We start from the raw sequence: 20,160 nt of genomic DNA, 5'->3' as shown, positions 1-20,160 counted from the left end.
CAAAGTTAGTCGTCGTTTTGGGTGCCCTAACTTTAGTCAGTAATCGTATTGCTGTCTAAAGTATGGCCGTCGTTTGCGTAACACGTCCGGGGATACGGAAGTACGCTACGAGCGTCGCCGTTCGAAAAAATGACGTCACGGCGCGCAAAGCACGACGGGAATTGCGAAACTGAGCATGCGCAGTAGGTCCGGCGCGGGAGCGCGCCTAATTTAAATGGCACACGCTCATTTGAATTGGCCCTCCTTGCGCCGGAGGCTGCCAGCGTAGTTTTCATCGCAAGTGCTTTGTGAATCAGGCACTTGCGATGAAAACTTGCGGCGGTGTAACGTATCTACGATACGTTACGCCGCCGCTCACCTACGTGAATCTGGCCCTTTGACCCTAGCCAAAAGCAAAACTAGTGAAAAACAGTCAGAAAAGAAGAGTCTGCAAGGATCCCTCTCTGGCTAGGCAAAACTCTCTCTTTAACTGTAGGCCCAGGCTTCTCAGGCCTAGGCGCACTTACAGCAGGCCTCAACGCGGGCCTCCTGCTGGCTGGAAGGTGGCGTCCCGAGAGAGCGGGCTGAGTCCGCGCTTGTTTTAAATAAGTCCTCCCATCAGGCTGTGCGTGGTGCATTGCACTTTGGTAGTACAGTGGCCTTGCGGGTAATGTAGTCTCAATTCTACCCACATCAATATGGTCTCTGTCTCTGATACCACAATGCCCATAATGCCTTATCCATGAATAACCGAACCAGACAAGCTTTAGGAGTCTAGCATAAAACAGACACCAGAGGGAGCCAAATTTCTAATTAACACAAATTGCAACCTATTACGATGCATGCAATGGTTACACCTTGCTACAATATAATGTGTCAGCAGACAGAGAGCGATTGTCACTGGGTTTAGTTAAAGGGTAACTTTCGTGGGGCAAATAAAGAAAAAATAATATAGCGTATACTGGGATATTTCCAAGCCACATTTTTTTTGTATACCCCTGTGTATCAACAGGCAGATGACCATCCACAATCAGTGCTGCATTCTCCACATTCTCTGAATACTTTTTTTTTTTTTTTTTTATTTGTGATTACCTTTCCTCAGGGATTGACTAACCTTGTGTATATACTGTATGTCAATATGCAATAAAGTTTGGCAAACAAATGAGATTCTATCAACCTACTGCAAATTAGAGACCATAAGGCCCCTTTCACATTGAGGAGTTTTTCAGGCGGTAAAGCGCTAAAAATAGCGCTGCTATCCCGCCTGAAAAACTCCTGCACTGCAGACTCAATGTGAAAGCCCGAGGGCTTTCACACTGAGGCGATGCGCTGGCGGGAGACAAAAAAATCTCCTGTCAGCAGCATCTTTGGAGCGGTGAGAGGAGCGGCATGTATACCGCTCCTTCACCGCTCCTTCCCATTGGAAACAATGGGAACCGCGGCAATACCGCCCGCAATGCGCCTCTATAGAGGCGCATTGCGGGCGGTATTAACTCTTTATCGGCCGCTAGCGGGGGTTAATACCGCACCGCTAGCGGCTGATACCCACGGCAATTCCGGCGGTATAGCGCCGCTATTTTTAGCGGCGTTATACCGCCACCGCAGCTCCCGCCCCAGTCTGAAAGGGGCCTAAGTCTCCAAGGCTAGGTTCACATCTATGTGTTTTATAGTTTGCAGATCTGACAAAATGCACTGTAATCCATGTAGAATTATTTCTATGATTCCTGTTTACATCTGTGCAGTTTTCTGCAATGCCTTTTTTTTTTAATTTTTTTTTTTTACATGCAGCACATTGCGTTTTTGTCTCCTTAGGCTTCAATTGAATTAACTAAAAAATTTATATTAACACGTTTATTACACGATTTTCCTGCGTTTTCCTGCATGACAACTGATACCACCTCCTAGCAACATCAACACATTGGGCCAGATCCACGAAGCGCGGCGCTTCTCTCCGCCCGCCGTAGTGTATCTCAGATACACTACGCCGCCGTAACTTACTTTTTTTGTATCCTCAAAGATTTCCCACCGTAAGTTACAGCGGCGTAGTGTAACTTAGGCGGCGTAAGAGCGCGCAATTCAAATGTATGTAATGGGGGTGTGTTTTATGTTAATACGTCGTGACCCGACGTAAATGACGTTTTTTTTTAACTGCGCATGCGCCGTCCGTGGGGGTATCCCAGTACGGATGCTCGAAATTAAACCAGAACAAGCCAATGCTTACGATGGTGACGTCATTCTACGCAAAGCCCTAATCGCGAACGACTTACGCAAACGACGTAACATTTTCAAAATTCGACGCGGGAACGCCGGCCATACTTAACATAGGATACGCCTCATATAGCAGGGGTAACTATACGCCGGAAAAAGCCGAACGCAAACGACGTAAAAAAATGTGCCGTATCTAGCTAATTTGCATACTCAACGCGGAATTTGACGGAAATGCCACCTAGCGGCCAGCGTAAATATGCACCTACGATCCGATGGCGTACCAAGACGTACGCCTGTCGGATCGAGCCCAGATTCCATCGTATCTTGTTTTGTGGATACAAAACAGAGATACGACGCGGGAACTTTGAAATTATGTGGCGTATCCATAGATACGCCAGTGTAATTCGTTTGAGGATCTGGCCCATTGTTTTTAGTGTGCAAAGCAATAAATGCAAAAGGCATGAAATATACGCATTAAAACATGCAAAACACTGTGCAAAAAAAAACACCAACCGCACATGAACCTAACCTAAAAGTCTGAATAGTTTCTTTATTAACAGCACATTTACACCCACATGCAGTGCTGATAATTAAAGTGGTTGTAAAAGCTAAAGTTTTTTTTTTTTTTTACCTTAAAGTATAACTAAGGCAAAACTTTTTTCATAGTTTTGGATAGAGTAGAGATGGATTATAATGGAAGTTTTAGTTCTGTGCCTCTGTATAGAGCTTAAAGTGTTACCAAACCCACAACATGAAAATCAGTCTGTATAAACAGTAAAGCATGCTTGATGCACTCACTGTGAAACCTAAGGGGTTAATCATCAACATTGTGTAAAAAAATCGGTTTGATCCTGGCTTCTCTGATCTTCCCCTTCTTTTACTGTCCCCAATCCATCTGCTGATAGTACAGTCTTTGGAGTCGCTCTGCACGTGCTCAGTTCTGTGTGTATTGCTTGAGAGGTTCTTTTTCCTTGGGAGGGTGCATGTGATCAGCACTAGGCCAATCAGAACCGTCCAGACAGAGGGTCAGGGATCCTGCAGCCTCATAGAACAGTCAGCGTAGGATAAAAACACCTCCTTTAAGATTTAACCAGACACTGATAGAAGTCACAGGACTGCTAAATACTGCTGATGAGAAAAGGTATTTAGCAGTTTATATTTAATAAAATAATTGCATTTCCATGTTCTGTGTACTGTGGGAGACCAGATATAGTGAATGCAGGATCCTGGGTTTAGTAACACTTTAACCCTCTCTATTTGTCATGTTTACCATTATCATTGAAAGTAAAAGAAAATCACAAATTTTGGGTTGTCCCCAGAAAAGTAATAGGAATTCTTCCTTTGGGGACACTAGTTCTGGTGACCTGGGGGTTCCCAAAGAATGTCTTTAACTTGCAGAGATTTCCTCTCACTTCCTGTTTGGCTATGGGATGGGGAAGTGAAGGAAAATCTCTGTAATGCTCTGTAAAAATGGAAAAAAAAAGTTTTGCCTATAGTTGTACTTTAAGACCCCCTTCACACTGAGCCTCCCATAGCGTCGGCGGTAAAACTCCGCCGACGCTATGGGTGGATTTGCGGCGCATTTCGGCCACTAGCGGGAGCTTTTAACCCTCGCTAGCGGCCGAGAAAGGGTTTAAACCGCCTGCAATGCGATGCTGAAGCAGCGCATTGCGGGCGCTATAGCCGCGCTGTCAAATTGATTTCAGCAGCAGTGGAGCAGTGGTAAACACACCGCTCCTTCATCGCTCCAAAGATGCGGCTAGCAGGACTTTTTTTACCGTCCTGCTAGCGCAACACTCCAGTGTGAAAGCCCTCAGGCTTTCACACTGAAGACAATGGAGCAGCTGTTTGAGGGCAGATTGCAGGCGCTATTAACACTATAGCGCCTGCCATATGCCCTCAGTGTGAAAGGGGTCTAATGTATTCTCTAAATATTCACCTGAGCCTGATTTTGTTTCAGCACTGTGCTCCCTCTTTACTGGACTCGGTGAGAGCTGTTAATCAAATCCAGTGATGAGGTAGTGGGGGTAGGGCAGAGCCGCACTTTGTCAATAGATGCACAGTGTGGCTCAGGAACGAGCCCACATGAGTTACCCCCAGCAAGCGGCTTATTAGGGGGTTACTCAGAAGGCAGATCAGGTAAGTAAAACATGTTTATTATTTTAATTAAAAAAATGTCTTTAGTGGCACTTGAAGCTGGCAGATGGAATTAGAGTACAGCTAACCATGTATGTGTGATCTTATGGTGTTTCCTGCAACAATTTTTCCACTAAACATAAGCATTTCAGTTGCAAAAGAGCTCCTGTTTAGGACAATAGAGTACTAAGCAGGTTATATTCACAGAAAGGTGTATGTGATATAAATGCTGATCATGTACTACAAATGCTGTACGTGTTTTGTCGCAGATCTCATCTGTGTATCCTCCCTTCCTTGCCTTCTTCAGTGATGTATTCTATTTTGTATTAATTGAATTGTTACATGACCTTCTTGGGCTCTATAAATCTCTATACAGATTATAGTAGCAAGTTTTATGGCACATTTCATGCAACAAATGATATTCTGGAGCAAAAATAATATCATTTTAGGTGTTGGTGTTTATTGGCTAAAACATGTAGATATTGTTTGTTGCTGTGCTGATCTATGATTTTATACCATTTTGCTCGAAGCTTTCATTCCCCCATCTTTGTTTTTTTTCTTTCTAGGATGACAACATCTTACCATCCCTCGTTTTTTGTTTGTGACAGATATATGGTCAAATGATATATTGTTGTCATAGATAAAAATCTTCATTTTAAGAGTTTCCAATTTTGTATTTTTCTTGTTGTTGTTTCAATAAGTAGATTAGTTTAAGTTACCCATTTTGGCCCCTATAAGGTAGTGTTCATTTCGGCAAAGAATTTTTTTTTTTTATCGCCAATATTACCACTATTTTAGTTGACTAAAATATGACTAAAACCGCATTTCAGTCAAAAGACTATTAGCTAGATTCAGAGAGATGGCCGCAACTTTAAGGCGGCGTAGCTTATGGCATTTAAGCTACGCCGCCGTAAGTTAGCAAGGCAAGTACATGATTCACAATGTACTTGCCTGCTAAGTTACGGCGGCGTAGCCTAAAGCGGGCGTAAGGGCGCCTAATTCAAATGTGTCTGAGGGGGCATGTTTTATGGTAATGAGGCTTGACCCGACGTGATTGGCGGTTTTTTTTAACTGTGCATGCGCCGTGCGCCTACATTTCCCAGTGTGCATTGCGGCTAAGTCCGCCGCACGGGCCTATTGATTTCGACGTGGACGTAAACAACGTAAATCCCTATTCACGGACGACTTACGCAAACGGCGTAAAATTTTCGAATTTCGAAGCGGGAACGGCGGCCATACTTTAACATTACTATTCCAACTATTTGTTGGAATAACTTTAGGCCTGATAAAGCGTTACGTAAACGGCGTAAATGTACTGCGTCGGCCGGGCGTACGTTCGTGAATAGGCGTATCTACTGATTTACATATTCTACGCCGACCGCAATGGAAGCGCCACCTAGCGGCCAGACTAAATATTGCAACCTAAGATAGGACGGCGCAAGCCGTCGTATCTTAGATATGTTTAAGCGTATCTCTGTTTGAGAATACACTTAAACATAGGTCGGCGCAGATTCTGAGTTAGGTCGGCGTATCTACTGATACGCCGACCTAACTCTACCTGAATCTAGCTATATAATCAGACCTAAATCAAAATTTGATGTCAAAATTAACACTGCACTACCACATAAGAATAAGAAGGGGGCACCTACTAAGCTGCTGAAAGAAAAAAGAAAAAGGCATTTCTTATTTTTTTTTCTTAATATTTAATGTTGGTAATATATTCAGGTAATATGTGCAATGGCAATACAGCTATTAGAGTTTACAGTTTATTGGGGTTTTTTATATTTTAACATTTCACTTCTGTTTGTCAAAAAGCAGTATGTCTGTTTATGAAACTTCCAGTGGTGGCTGGTGGTCAGTATTGTTTGGGGGAGGCGACAGGAAGGCGGAAATCCGTGGCCTTAGCTTTCGGTGATGAGGTAGTTCTGCATCTGGGGTAGGGCATCTCAAAGCAGCTATTGCTGCCCCTCCGCCCGCTGCTCCTCACTCCAGCTTGTCGAGGCAAGAGCTGGGGCAATTGCTTCTCTTCCCGGCCAAACAGGAAATGGGTCCTGAGGCCAACTGGATCTCAGAACACGCTTTCTGATTGGCCGGGAGGAGAAGCAGGAAGAAATTAGTGAATATTAATTTGCTAATGTCACACACATGGGTGGACTCAGGGCACAGTGCTCTGCGCTCCTGAGCCCATCCTTTTTTTTAAGCCAATTAGAGCCTCAGGTTCTAAGCTTGTGCATCTAAAAAGACGGAAAAAAAAAACCCAATGAAATCCATGTGTCCAGTGCCCTCCATGGAGATTAGGGGCCGGGGGAATGGATTAGGGGGGCTGTGCTCCTAATGGAGTGGCAGCCACTGGAAAATTGGTTTTATTTATAAAGATGTATATCACTGTCATGGGACAGTCATGGGACTTTGAAGCCGACATCCCTGCGCAACTTCATCATGGCTTGCATAGGACTTTTTTTTAACAGAAGTCAATGCAAGTCATAATGAATCACCCCAAAGTAGTGCAGGAACCTTTTTCTAAGTCTGAGCAACTTGCGTCGCATCAACTAGAGCGGTTCTATTGCCGTTAATGGGGACATGACTTGTCATGCAACTTTGTTGCATAGCAATAAGCGGGAGGGTGAACCAGAGCTAAATCTGTGTCTGTAGTGCAAGTTCAAACATTAATACCATAATTAGATTTTTACTTTAGGACTATATCATGAGTTTGGCAATTCTAGACTGATGCTTAACCCCTTCATTCCCGATGTATAGTCAAATGACTAACGCAGATGGAACCTCCCATCCTGGGCGGGCATCATATAACGTTCTCCACTTCCCGCCAGTATAGGGGGCGATGCGCGTGCCTGGTGAATGAGCCAGGTGCAGGGATGAGGCAGGTGGGTGAATGAGCCAGGTGCAGGGATGAGGCAGGTGGGTAAATGAGGCAGGTGCAGGGATGAGGCAGGTGGGTGAATGAGGCAGGTGGGTGAATGATCCAGGTGGGTGAATGAGACAGGTGGGTGAATGATCCAGGTGCAGGGATGAGGCAGGTGGGTGAATGAGCCAGGTGCAGGGATGAGGCAGGTGGGTGAATGAGGCAGGTGCAGGGATGAGGCAGGTGGGTGAATGAGGCAGGTGCAGGGATGAGGCAGGTGGGTGAATGAGGCAGGTGCAGGGATGAGGCAGGTGGGTGAATGAGGCAGGTGCAGGGATGAGGCAGGTGGGTGAATGAGCCAGGTGCAGGGATGAGGCAGGTGGGTGAATGAGGCAAGTGCAAGGATGAGGCAGGTGGGTGAATGAGCCAGGTGCAGGGATCAGCCAGGTGGAAAGGAGAGGGGGTCACACATCAGTGATAAAGTCTGACTGGAAGACCTCATCCCCTGCGCTTCCCCCACCAGCTGACAAGTTCTTACCTTGGGGCACGTCTTTCCAGCTCCCTCCACATGTCAGTCACTAGACCCAGGATCACGCACGACAGAGCTCCTCCCCCGTTCAGATCAGCTGATCAATCAGTTCCACCCCCAGGCTCCGGCTGCTGGCCACGGAGAGGCTGGTTAAGCAGGGCAGGCTGCAGGAGCAGCTTTGCTTTGGGCTCATCCAGCTCCAGGACAAGTGGCCCGGTGGCCTTGGCCCAGTGTGTGTCCTATGGCCAGTCCGGACTAGGCTGGGCGGAGCCATCCCAGCTGTCTCTCTCTGTGCACAATTCCGCCCGCCCTGCTCCTCCAATGGCTGCACATCACCGAGGTAGGGAGGCGGGGCGGGCAGAGAGCTGACACCCACAGCTGCTCCTGGACATCGGCATGGTCGACCCTGGCTCCGGGGAGGGGGGATCTGACTGCACATTCTCACCGCCCAGCGACTCTGCAGCTAGCCAGATAGAGCTGCCTCCCACTACACTCCGCATGCACCAGCCACCACCCGTCAAGGGATCCGATCCTCTGGAGGGGACCTAGCAGCTGTGGTTGAGCCCCCAGGCGGCAGTGCGCCCTAGGCGGCTGCCTAGTTCGCCTAGTGGGAAGTGCCGGCCCTGTATTCTAGTCTGCATCTCCCCAAAGTAAAACATAAAATCTGGCCTGTTGGTGGGCCCTGAGAACAGAGTTGATGACCACTGACATAAATGAAGTGACTGTACACTTAATATAAAGTTAAAATAAAGAAATGGAGAAGTGTGATTCAATAAACTACACTTCACATCACCCCTTCCGCACAGATCTACAGTGTAAACCAGCCCCTAAAATAGTGAGAGGTAGTCTGGCAGAGCAGGCTGATATGGGAATGCGTCTTCCTCAAAATGTGTTCCAACCCTCTGATGTCATACTTGGAAAGGACAGGGCCCAGCGTGCTGTTACCGTTCTCTCGCTGTGGGCGCTCACAGCATTGTTTCAATCCCATTTGTTAAACGATTTCCCGCCTGTTGCCAGGGCAGTTTCACCAAGCTGATGGATTCCCTTTCTGTCCTTTTGTGATGTTTGCTGCTTGGGACTTTGCTGCCTACTGGCATTATTGTTTGTGAGAGCATCTTTTAAATCTTTTGAATAATAAATGTGACAATAATATACTACGCCATGAGGGTACTTGTGCCAATCTTTTCTGTTTTGTCTTATTCGATTTTGCCTGGATCTCCCTCTCCTCTCTTGTTAGCTGCACCATCCCCATCAGTATTAGCTGCAATTTAATTAGCATTCCAAACTACCTCCACCATTTCTCATTATTTTTTTATTATTATGTTTATTATCTGAGCAGTATTTATTATTGGGACTAGTGCCTCTTTTTATATAGCATACATTTGCAAAGTTAGCAGCTCTAAATAACTATATAATTGAAGGACACACCTAATCTATCCAATCAATGTGTATCTAATCTGACAGATTTTTGCACTACCGTATTTGCCGGCGCATAAGGCGTCTGGGCGTATAAGACGACCCCCTAATTTTCCAGCTAAAATTTGGTTTTGGGATATACTCGCCGTATAAGACGACCCCCTTCCTACTAGTCTGTCTGGAAGCTGAGGGGTACCTGGAACAACCGCTGACAGGAACAGGCTTTATTCAGCTTTTTCACTGTGCCCATTACATGCCTTACTGTGCCATCAACATGCCTTACTGTGCCATCAACATGCCTCACTGTGCCATCAACATGCCTCACTGTGCCATCAACATGCCTCACTGTGCCATCAACATGCCTCACTGTGCCATACCTTATCCCTGTACTGCAGGCGTCTATTATTCAAAAGCAGCGCCACCTTCTTGTGCTGTTCCGTGATAGGCACCTGTGTTCCGCCTATCACAGACGTCCTCTCGTCCGAAGCGGAGGACGAGAAGAAATCCATCATAGGTGGAACACCGAACAGAGGCTCTGCTGGGAAACCAAGTGTTCTGCCTATCACGGAACAGCATAAGGAAGAGGCGCGGCTTTTGAATAATGGATGCCTGAGACAGGTACCGGCGTATAAGATGACCCCCCGAGTTTTGAGGCAAGTTTTTAAGCCCAAAAGGTCATCTTATACGCCGAAAAATACAGTACATAGGTGATGGTAGATCTAAAGCAGATTGTACAATCATATTGTACAGTGTATGGTGAGCTTAAGGCACCTTTCAGATTGGGGCGGGAGCCGCGGTGGCGCTATAACGCCGGGATTGTCGCGGGAATCAGCCGCTAGCGGTGCGGTATTAACCCCCGCTAGCGGCCGATAAAGGGTTAATACCGCCCGCAATGCGCCTCTATATAGGCGCATTGCGGGCGGTATTGCCGCGGTTTCCCATGGTTTTCAATGGGAAGGAGCGGTGAAGGAGTGGTATAAATGCCGCTCCAAAGATGCTGCTGACAGATTTTTTTGTCTCCCTCCAGCGCATCGCCTCAGTGTGAAAACCCTTGGGCTTTCACATTGAGTCTGCAGTGAAGGAGTTTTTCAGGCGGGATAGCAGCGCTATTTTTAGCACTGTACCGCCTGAAAAACTCCTCAATGTGAAAGGGGTCTTAGAGAGATCAGGACTTCTGGGTGTGGTTAAATTACGCCAAATATTCATTCCACTTACTGTATATACACAGTGTGTGTGTGTTCCATAAGTGCAAAGCTTTTGCAATACTTGTTGATCCTGCCAGCAAATCAGTAAGCTGGTAACTTCCTGTATTGAGATGCCATCGCAGTACCTCCATCATACTGCTATACCAACGGGTTTTATCTGCCCAGCACAGGTTACCTCTGTGAATTACAAAACACATAACCGCTTGTTTTGTAGTTCTTAAGCCGGCCATACATGGTTAGAATTTCGAAATAATTTTCTTTAGAAAATCGTATCAAAACATTTTCGGACAAATTTCGCACTGTTAGTGGGCTGCAGCAACAGCCGATTTTTGTGCGGCAATCAAATTTGAGGAATCGGACATGTTGGACATTTTTTGAAAAACAAACAATTTTCTAATCAATGATGGGAGAATCGTGCGAGAAATGTAATAGAAAAAAATGCGCATGTGCAAATAAAGAAAATTCCCGGAGAGAAAAGAATATTCCCGGCCATGAAAATTATTTTCTGTAGCAAACTGAAAGGCTTGGTCGGCCAAATTTTTCGAAAATCAATGGTGGCATTATCGGATCACAAAAAAACGAACTTTCTGATTTTAAAAAGGAAATTTGTTCGAAATTCGACCGTGTATGGCCTGCTTAACACACCTGCCCAAGTGTGAAAATTCTGCTCCCCCATGGATATAGTACAATTAAAGCAAACGTGTAACTGAGCACTACAAATCAAAAATGCATTTAATTTTTAATATTCAAAGCAAATGCATACATTCACATTTCTAGCTGCGATGATCTTGACTAAAGGCAGATGATTCATGCAGAATTTACTTCCTTGAATCCACCTGCCATTACTGTGAAAATCTAGAAACAATGGGCCAGATCCACAAAGAGCCGCCGTAACTTAAATATTCTGATTTAAAGCGGTGGTTCACCCTGCAGAACAACATTTCAGCATAAAATCCGGCATAGTAGCGCGAGCTACACTATGCCGGTCTTAATTTTTTTATCCCCGTACTCACGGTTATATCGTACATAGACGATTCCGTCTGCCGCGGGGAATGGGCGTTCCTAGCAAGAGGGCGGGTGATTGATGGCCGGCTCTGGCACGTCACGCTCCCCGAAGACAGCCGGAGTAGGTCTCGGCTCTTCACGGCGCCTGCGCACAGGCTATGCGCAGGCGCTGTGAAGAGCCAAGCCTATTTCGGCTATTTCCGGAGAAGCGTGACGTGCCAGGGCCGGCCGTCAATCACCTTCCCTCTCCATAGGAACGCCCATTCCCCGGAATCTTCTATGTACGATATAACAGTGAGTACGGGGATAAAAAAATACAGACGGGCATACTGTAGCTCGCGCTACTATGCCGAATTTAATGCTAGAGGGAAAAAAAATTATTATTTTTTTTTATATAGGGTGAACCCCCGCTTTAAGTTACACTGCCGCAAAATTTCTACCTAAGTGCCCGATCCACAAAGCACTTACCTAGAAATTTTCGGGTGTGTAACTTAAATTCCGCCGGCGCAAGGCGTTCCTTTTCAAATGGGGGCGAGTCCCATTTAAAGTACGTCCGGCGCTCCCGCGCCGGACGTACTCCGCATGCTCGTGACGTCATTTTCCCGACGTGCATAGCGCAAAATTACGTTACGCCGAGCTTCGTGAATCGCGCCGGGTCAAAAAAATTGCGTCGGGAAAAAAAAAAGATACGGCGAAATAAATAAATAAATAAATAAATAAATAACAGCGTCGCGGGTAAGAAGGGTCTGCTTTTACAAGGTGTAAACAGTTTACACTTTGTAAAAGCAGCCCTAATTTTACACATGCAACTTAATACTTACGGAGAAAAAATGAAGCTGAAAAGCTTCGTGGATCTCCATAAGTTCTAATTTGCATACCCGAAGCGGCATTTTGACGCAAAATGCCCCCAGCGGCGGATGCGGTACTGCATCCTAAGATCCGGCAGTGTAAGTCCCTTACACATCTTCTGTCTATCTCTTGGAAACTGATTCTGTGGATCAGTTCCAAAGATAGAAACAGGGATACGCAGGCGGAACAGCAGATCCGCCTGCGTATCTCTTTTGAGGATCTGGCCCAATGTGCATGGGCAGTACAATATACAAGGGCTGCCGGTACACTTTTGCAAGATCAGGGATGCTTAGCTAAGAAAGCCCCTTCTTCTCTCCCCCATATGATAGAAAAAAATGCCCACAAAGAATTCTGGGATGTAGGACATCATATTGATTAAACGATTAAAACCTGCAAGTATAATATACCTTCCTATCTATTTACTAAGGTAGGTAGCATACGGATTAAAAATGGATAATATTGATTCAGAGAGTAAAGTTTCACCTAATCCAGATTTCACAGATGTGTGAGAACATTGGTCTACTTCCTAATGTTGGTACTGTGCAAATCCCCCTATTTCTCTTTTTCTCGCTTTAAAAATTCTCTATCCCCATTCAGATTCAATCTTGCAAAAGCAGGTATTACCTAATTGGCAAGTGTGAGAAGCTTCTTTATTCTTTTATTAACCACTTGCCGCCCGCCCTATTACAAAATGACGGCGGAAAAGTGGTTTCAATATTCTGACCAGACGTCATATGACGCCTTCAGAATATTGAGCCGCTGCGCGCCCCCGGGGCCGCACATCGCGGCGATCGTTGTTGCGGGTGTCAGTCTGACACCCCGCAACACCGATCTAGGTAAAGAGTCTCTGACGGAGACTCTTTACCACATGATCAGTTGTGTCCAATCACGGCTGATCACGATGTAAACAGGAAAAGCCGGTAATCAGCTTTTCCTCACTCACGTCTGTCAGACACGAGTAGAGGAGAACCGATCGGCTGCTCCTCTGACAAGGGGTTTGTGCTAATCGATTATCAGCGCAGCCCCCCCGAGGATGCCCACAATGGACCACCAGGGATGCCACTAGACCACCAGGGATGCCCACCACAGGTATGCCACCCTAGACCACCAGGGATGACAATCAGAAATTAATAATGGATGCCAATCAGTGCCCACAATGGATGCCAATCAGTGCCCACAATGGGCATTACTGATTGGCAGGCATTATTGTTTGGCACTAATTGGCATCCATTAGTAAAACACATTACAGTACATTAGTGCCACCTATCAGTGTGCATCTATGCCCATCCTTGCCACCTATCGGTGCCCATCCGTGCCACCTATCGGTGCCCATCCGTGCTGCCTATCAGTGAACATCCATGCCGCCTATCCGTGTCCATCCATGCCGCCTATCAGTGCCCATTAGTGCCCATCAATGCCACCTCATCGGTGCCCGTCAGTGCAGTACCATCAGTGGCCATCAGTGAAGGAGAAAACATACTTATTTACAGTGTTTTGTAACTAAAACAAAAAAACATTTTTTTTTCTTCTAAATTTTCGGTAATTTTTTTAGCAGAAAATTAAAATCCCAGAGGTGATCAAATACCACCAAAAGAAAGCTCTATTTGTGGGAACAAAATGATAAAAATGTAGTTTGGGTACAGTGTAGCATGACAGCGCAATTGTCATTCAAAGTGCAACAGCGCTGAAAGCTGAAAATTGGTCTGGGCAGGAAGGTGTATAAGTGCCCTGTATGGAAGTGGTTAAACTTCAAGTACTGTATGTGAGAGACGAGGAGCATACAGTGGGTATGTTTGGGAACAGCTCTCTGGCATCACAAACTGATAATTAAATAAGGTTTCTAGACCACCAGGTTACCAACAGAAGTCAATCAGCCACTACACTATAGCAATACCTACAGTAATTGAAAAATCGAATTCCAGAGCATGGAGGCTGTGCACCTTGTACATAGCTCATGGTTTCATTTTTCTGTTGTGGCTGAAGTATACCCAACAAATAATCTTCACCTTGCAGTACTCTATGATGGGGATACTGTAAATTATAGAATAGAATGAGGTTTTGTTGGGCTATGGATAAGAGACTAATAAGCGCTTCTGCTTATTCCTAACATTATTAGCTAACTGGCCAGTGAATGGTCTCAATGATGCCAATTGTTTTCTACTTTTATCTGAAAAGAACAAGCTGCTCAAGCTTGATAAGAACTCTTGATGGAGAGCTGCGGAAAACACGGCCTTTCCACACATAATTAAAAATTAACAAACTACTAATTGAAGCTTTATATCACACTGAGGCTGGATTCAAACTGGTATGTCATTCGACATCGTATGTGATTCGCACCACACTGCCGTGCAGATCACATGCGATGTCTGTGCGATGCAAACTCAGCCATACAGCTTTTTTTGGTCCACACTGGAATCCAGATTGCATGGGTGTTCACACCCATACAATCTGATTCCTGCACCATTTGACACTATTGCACTGCGATATGCAAAACAATCTGGGGGTGTCATTAACTTTCTATTGAAGTGTGAACTGTCTGCAAGTTCTGTGCGATGCGGGAACCGGCACTGCAATCACGCTGGTGTGAACCGGCACTTAGTGTCCTATATAAGACAGCAGGAGATTTTTACAGTATTGAGAAATGCCACTCTACCAATGTGGCGGGACATTTTTATTGACTGCCATGCTGTGAACCTGTGGTGGTGGACAAAGTATGTGTTCCAAAGATAGGTGGAGATGCTTTTCATCTCCTGTGCAGGAGGGAGGTTTATTGAATTTTTCAACTGCAGACCCGTATCCCCTAAGAACTTTGAGTGGGATGTCACACATTTCTGTGACAACGGGTCCAATTCCTATCTCCCCTCCTGCCCAGCTGATGATCTCCATTACTCCACCATCCTGGTGAGTCTGGTGGGGTTCACATGTTTATTATTTGTTCCTCTTTTTTTTGTGGATTTTAGGCATGGGATGGGAGTCTATAGAGTTGTTCCCTTTTTCTTTTATTGATAACTAGCTTTTAATGTATTCATGTCTCTGTCAGGTGTTTATTGTTATATATGACCCTGAATAAATGTTTTTCCTTTTCTGTTCATTGTGACATTTTGTATGGTTTTAACACATTGGATATTTTTATATGCTTTGTGTTGATTGAAATTTGACCCAGGCACATATATCTGTAGTGTTTACTTATCTCTCTCCAAAGCTCTAAGTGCCATGTTTTTCTGCTACTCCATTCCTCTGTTTATTGGCAGAGTCACTTCTGACAAGTTCTCCAACACAAGATAACAGTAGCTGAAAATTTGCGTCCGGGAGGGAGCTCAGAGGTAGCTAAGCAAATAGAGGCTGTATTCAGACTACAGCTCTGCATGTTCCTTTGTTTCTCTGTCTATGTGGAGTGGGGGTGTGTGCCTTTCCTCCAATCAGCTCTCACACAGTGTAAGCCCAGGCTTCACACCAGTGGCAGCTGGTGCTCAAACCTTTGGGGGGGCACAAACGAACATCAACCTCCCCCCGCGGGGGAAATGGACATCAACCGTTACCACCCCCTCCCACAGGAGACACAGACGGCGGCACCTGGCGGATGCCTTACCTTATTGAGGCAGGGGGAAGGAAGAGCCAGGGATGCCCTGACTGATTCTGCCAGGGAGTACACAGAGAGACATTTTCCTCCCAGCTGCACAGGAACAGTGTGTCTTAAAGCGGGAGTTCACCCAATTAAGTATTTTTTTCTCTTTTCCCCTTAGATGTATGCTCGTTTTGTCTAGGGGAATCGGCTAGCTGTTTTAAAATATGAGCCGTACTTACCGTTTTCGAGATGCATCTTCTCCGTCGCTTCCGGGTATGGGTCTTCGGGAGCGGGCGTTCCTTCTTGATTGACAGTCTTCCGAGAGGCTTCCGACGGTCGCATCCATCGCGTCACTAGTAGCCGAAAGAAGCCAAACGTCGGTGCGGCTCTATACTGCGCCTGCGCACCGACGTTCGGCTTCTTTCGCAAAATCGTGACGCGATAGATGCGACAGTCGGAAGCCTCTCGGAAGACTGTCAATCAAAATAGGAACGCCCAGTCCCGCAGCCCATACCCGGAAGCGGCGGAGAAGATGCATCTCGTAAACGGTAAGTACGACTCATATTTTAAAACAACTAGCCGATTCCCCTAGACAAAACGAGCAGGAATCTAAGGGGAAAAATAGTTATGTATGGGTGAACCTCCGCTTTAAGACGCGATTGGCCAGGGATTCCTAAGATTCCCTGGCCAATAGGGGCTTCCTGATTGGCCGGGAGGAGAATGAGAGAGACAATAGTGAAAATTAATTTGTTGTCACACAAGTGGGTGTGCTCGGGGCGCAGTGCTCCCTTTTTTAAAGCCTCTTCGAACCTCTGGCTCTAATCACGTGCTTAAAAAAAAAACATTGAATTCCAAGCATTCGGCGCACCGCATGTAGATTAGGGGGCTGGACGCATGGATAGGGGGCCCCTGTGCCTCTAATGGATAGGCTGTTTCAGAGTAATTTAATTTTTGCTGAGAAAAACACTTTGTTGCAGATTCCTACCTTTTCTGCTCTGAAGAAAGATGTTTGTTCCTCTATGTCTTTTGGATACTGACTCTAAATGGGAGTGACTTTTTCATTACTGATCAGCTGTTGCACTTGCAGGGCTGAAATAAGGAAAGTGGCAGGGCCTGCATACCTTTAGAAGTGATTAACCCTTTAGGAGTATGTCACCAAAAACTACATTTTTGATACAGAGGGTGCCTAAAATCTAAATTGTATCTAACTGAAAACGTCTGGGAAAATCAGTGAGCCAATCACACTAGCAGGAAATGACGTTTCTGATGGCGTTCTGTACACCAATTGTGTATTGAATGCCTCCAGGTTGCTATATCAAATTGAACGGTACAGAAAACTCCAGCACTGCAGATTAAAAAAGAAAAGTATTTTTTGTAATAGCAGTCAATTAAAAAATAGCTTCTTAAGAGCCGGTTCACACAGCCGCGGCACAACTTCGGGGGCGACTCTGCAAGTCGTCCTGAAGACAACTTCAGAGGCGACCTGCAAAACGACTTCTGTATAGAAGTCAATGCAGGTCACCCCGAGCCACCCCCGAAGTCGTACAGGAACCTTTTTCTAAGTCGGAGCGACTTCCGTCGCTCCTATTAGAACGGTTCCATTGCATTGAATGGGACGCGACTCGTCAAGCGGCTGAGCCGCCTGACGAGTTGCCCCAGTGTGAACCGGGTCGTAGAAATTGTAAATGTTGTATTATTTTTAATTTGCTACTTTTGTTCCCACGAAAGTTGATAGTAAAAGGAAAATATCCTCCTAAACAGTTGTTACTATTGGAAGATTTTCCTTTAATGCTATTTTTATGACGGTTTCTGTCACCAGCAAAAATAGAAAGTATGGGCCAAATCCACAAAGATCGTGCCTAACTTAATTTTTTCCATTTAAGTTACACTGCCTTAAAATTTCTACCTAAGTGCCCGATCCACAAAGCACTTACCTAGAAATTTTGGGCTGTGTAACTTAAATTCCGCCGTCGCAAGGCGTTCCTATTCAAATTGGGGCGATTCCCATTTAAATTAGGCGCGCTCCCGCGCCGGCCGTACTGCGCATGCTCGTGACATCATTTTCCCGACGTGCATAGCGCGAAATTAGGTTACGCCGAGCTTTGTGGATTGCGACGGGTCAATAAAGTTGCGTCGGGAAAAAAAAAGATACGGCGGGAAAAAAATAAAAATAAATTCTAAATTTAAAAAAAATCGTGTCGCTGGACAGAAAGGTCTGCTTTTACATGGTGTACTAACTTTACACCATGTAAACGCAGCCCTAATTTTGCGTATGCAAACTAAAACTTACGGAGAAAAACGAAGCTGAAAAGCTTTGTGGATCTCCGTAAGTGCTAATTTGCATACCCGATGCGGGATCTTCTGCCTAACTATGGAAAACTGATTCTGTGGATCAGTTCCATAGTTAGGAACAGGGATACGACGGCGTTACAGCAATTATGTCGTCGTATCCCTTTTGTGGATTTGGCCCAATGACTCTTCCCAGTAGAGACACAGACTGCAATAGAAACCTGCAAAGGTTTTGAAAGGAAAACAAAGTAATTTGAATGCATTTTCAGGTTGATCTGATGCCAATATAGTGACTGGCAGAGAGGGTTAGCAAATGGGAAGTGATGGGAACTGTAGGTAGGTCTAGTAGCTGCATTAAATAAGGTCTGGTCTGGATCAGACTGCAAGGATACTGTTTTTTTTTTAGTAGCCATGCCCTGAAATTTTATAGTCTTGATCGATATATTGTGTTTTTAGTGCATCTTTAATGCAGCTTCAGCATGTCTCCTACCCTTTTATGCTTTTAGATAGTTGAGCTTATGCTATTCCACACTGTTAGACCCTTTTCACACTGAAGCACTGCTAAAACAGCGCTAAGGCACCAGTCGTTTTTGCAGTGCTTTAGCGGCATTTAAGCAGGACTGTTCCTAACGCCCCGCAAGCACACCACCTGAGTGTGAAAAGCAAAACACAACTGAATGGGGGGGGGGGGCTGCTTTCAGGTGATATTTCTAGCACTAAAACGCCTTAAAACTTCCTCAGTGTGAAAGGGGTCTTAAAGAGAGTATGTTATTTCAAAATGTTTACATAGATTAGAAAATCGATATTGATGGTTTTATTTACATTGTGATTTTGATATGCTGTTTGGTGAATGGAAAGTATGCCAATGCTAAGGGAGCATGGACAATGTTCTACACTATTGATTCTATTTAGTGGAAAGCTGTGGTGAGACACTATAAAAATCATGAATGCATATCTTCATATCCTGCAAGGCTGTCATGAAAACATTACTCTAAAGCCCTGTACACACGATCGGACCTTTGTCCAATCATACTCACATCGGAATTCCGACGGAGTAAAAGAGGACATGTTCTCTATCTAAACTCCAATGGAATTCATCTGAATTACTCCGATGGGGCATGCACACGGTCGGAATTTCCGATTGAAAAAGTCCATCTGACTTTTTCCATCAGAAATTCCAATCGTGTGCACGGGGCTTTATTCTCCACTAAATCACTAAGTCACCAAGCACCCTTACCCATTAATGTTTTTGGTCTTTGGTCATAAAATCAAATCTGATTTCTTTTTCTTTCTCATTATGTAGTTATTACCCACGGACCTCATTGGAAGCCAGGAGCGGTTTATCTACAGAACCACAAAGGTAATGTGAATATGCAATATTCACAGAACAGATTATACCTTATCTGCTCTGCATAAGCCATAATTGACATCGTTAGACTTTTTTGTCTTTTTTGTATCTAATTCTTTTAAATACATTTCCTACATACTGACATTGCATTAAAAAGAAATCACATTTGTCTTAATGTATTCTTTCTGTTCAATGAAAAGTGCTGAACTAAAGCTGAACTGAAGGAATATAGCCAGCTTTTAAAATGTGCTGGCTTACAGTATGTTGTTCCAATGGGGTGTATGCCATGTAATGAACTTATCTCTTTTATTTACAATTTTTGAGCTCCAGGAGTACATCTATCAATGTGACTCTGGGCACTCCATCAGAAGTGATGCTGCTTTCTCCCACAGCAGCCACTCTCCCCTCTGCTGTCCATTCACAGAAGGCTTTGTATTTTGTGAATGGGTTCCCATAATACAAAACTCTCCCTAATAGGGGCGAGGAGAAATGAGCAGAGTGGCTGTACATAACCCACAGTATAGCAGCAGTAAAGATGTAAATTGTAAATGAAAGAGAGAAATCCACGAGTTGGTATATGCCTTGTTAGAATTAACCCATAGTAAGCTGGTACATTTTAAAAAGGAACAACATTTCTAGAGTTCAACTTTAAATTTAGAGAACCTTACTGCATTTTAAACTCTCGTATTCAGTTTGTATTTGAATTGTGCATTTACCTGTTTGCCTGGAGTTCAGCTTTAAGCCTTTATGAATTATTATATAAACTTGCTT

The 20,160-nt window shown here is 44.9% G+C and overlaps 1 protein-coding gene across 6 annotated transcripts in view; it reads left to right on the top strand.

Moving 5' to 3' along the window:
- Positions 1-20,160, top strand: part of IQSEC1 (IQ motif and Sec7 domain ArfGEF 1) — a 439,647-nt gene that overhangs the window by 85,833 nt on the left and 333,654 nt on the right. For all 6 annotated transcript variants that reach the window (XM_040359364.1, XM_040359365.1, XM_040359358.1 and 3 more), the window contains exon 2: positions 19,345-19,401. In XM_040359364.1, the coding sequence (XP_040215298.1) occupies positions 19,345-19,401 (57 nt within the window). The remainder of the gene's footprint in view (positions 1-19,344; positions 19,402-20,160) is intronic.

Source organism: Rana temporaria, chromosome 7, assembly GCF_905171775.1.
Source record: "Rana temporaria chromosome 7, aRanTem1.1, whole genome shotgun sequence".
Taxonomy (NCBI): Eukaryota; Metazoa; Chordata; class Amphibia; order Anura; family Ranidae; genus Rana; species Rana temporaria.
The sequence above is the reverse complement of the archived record's forward strand: the minus strand, read 5'-3'. Positions and strand labels throughout refer to the sequence as shown.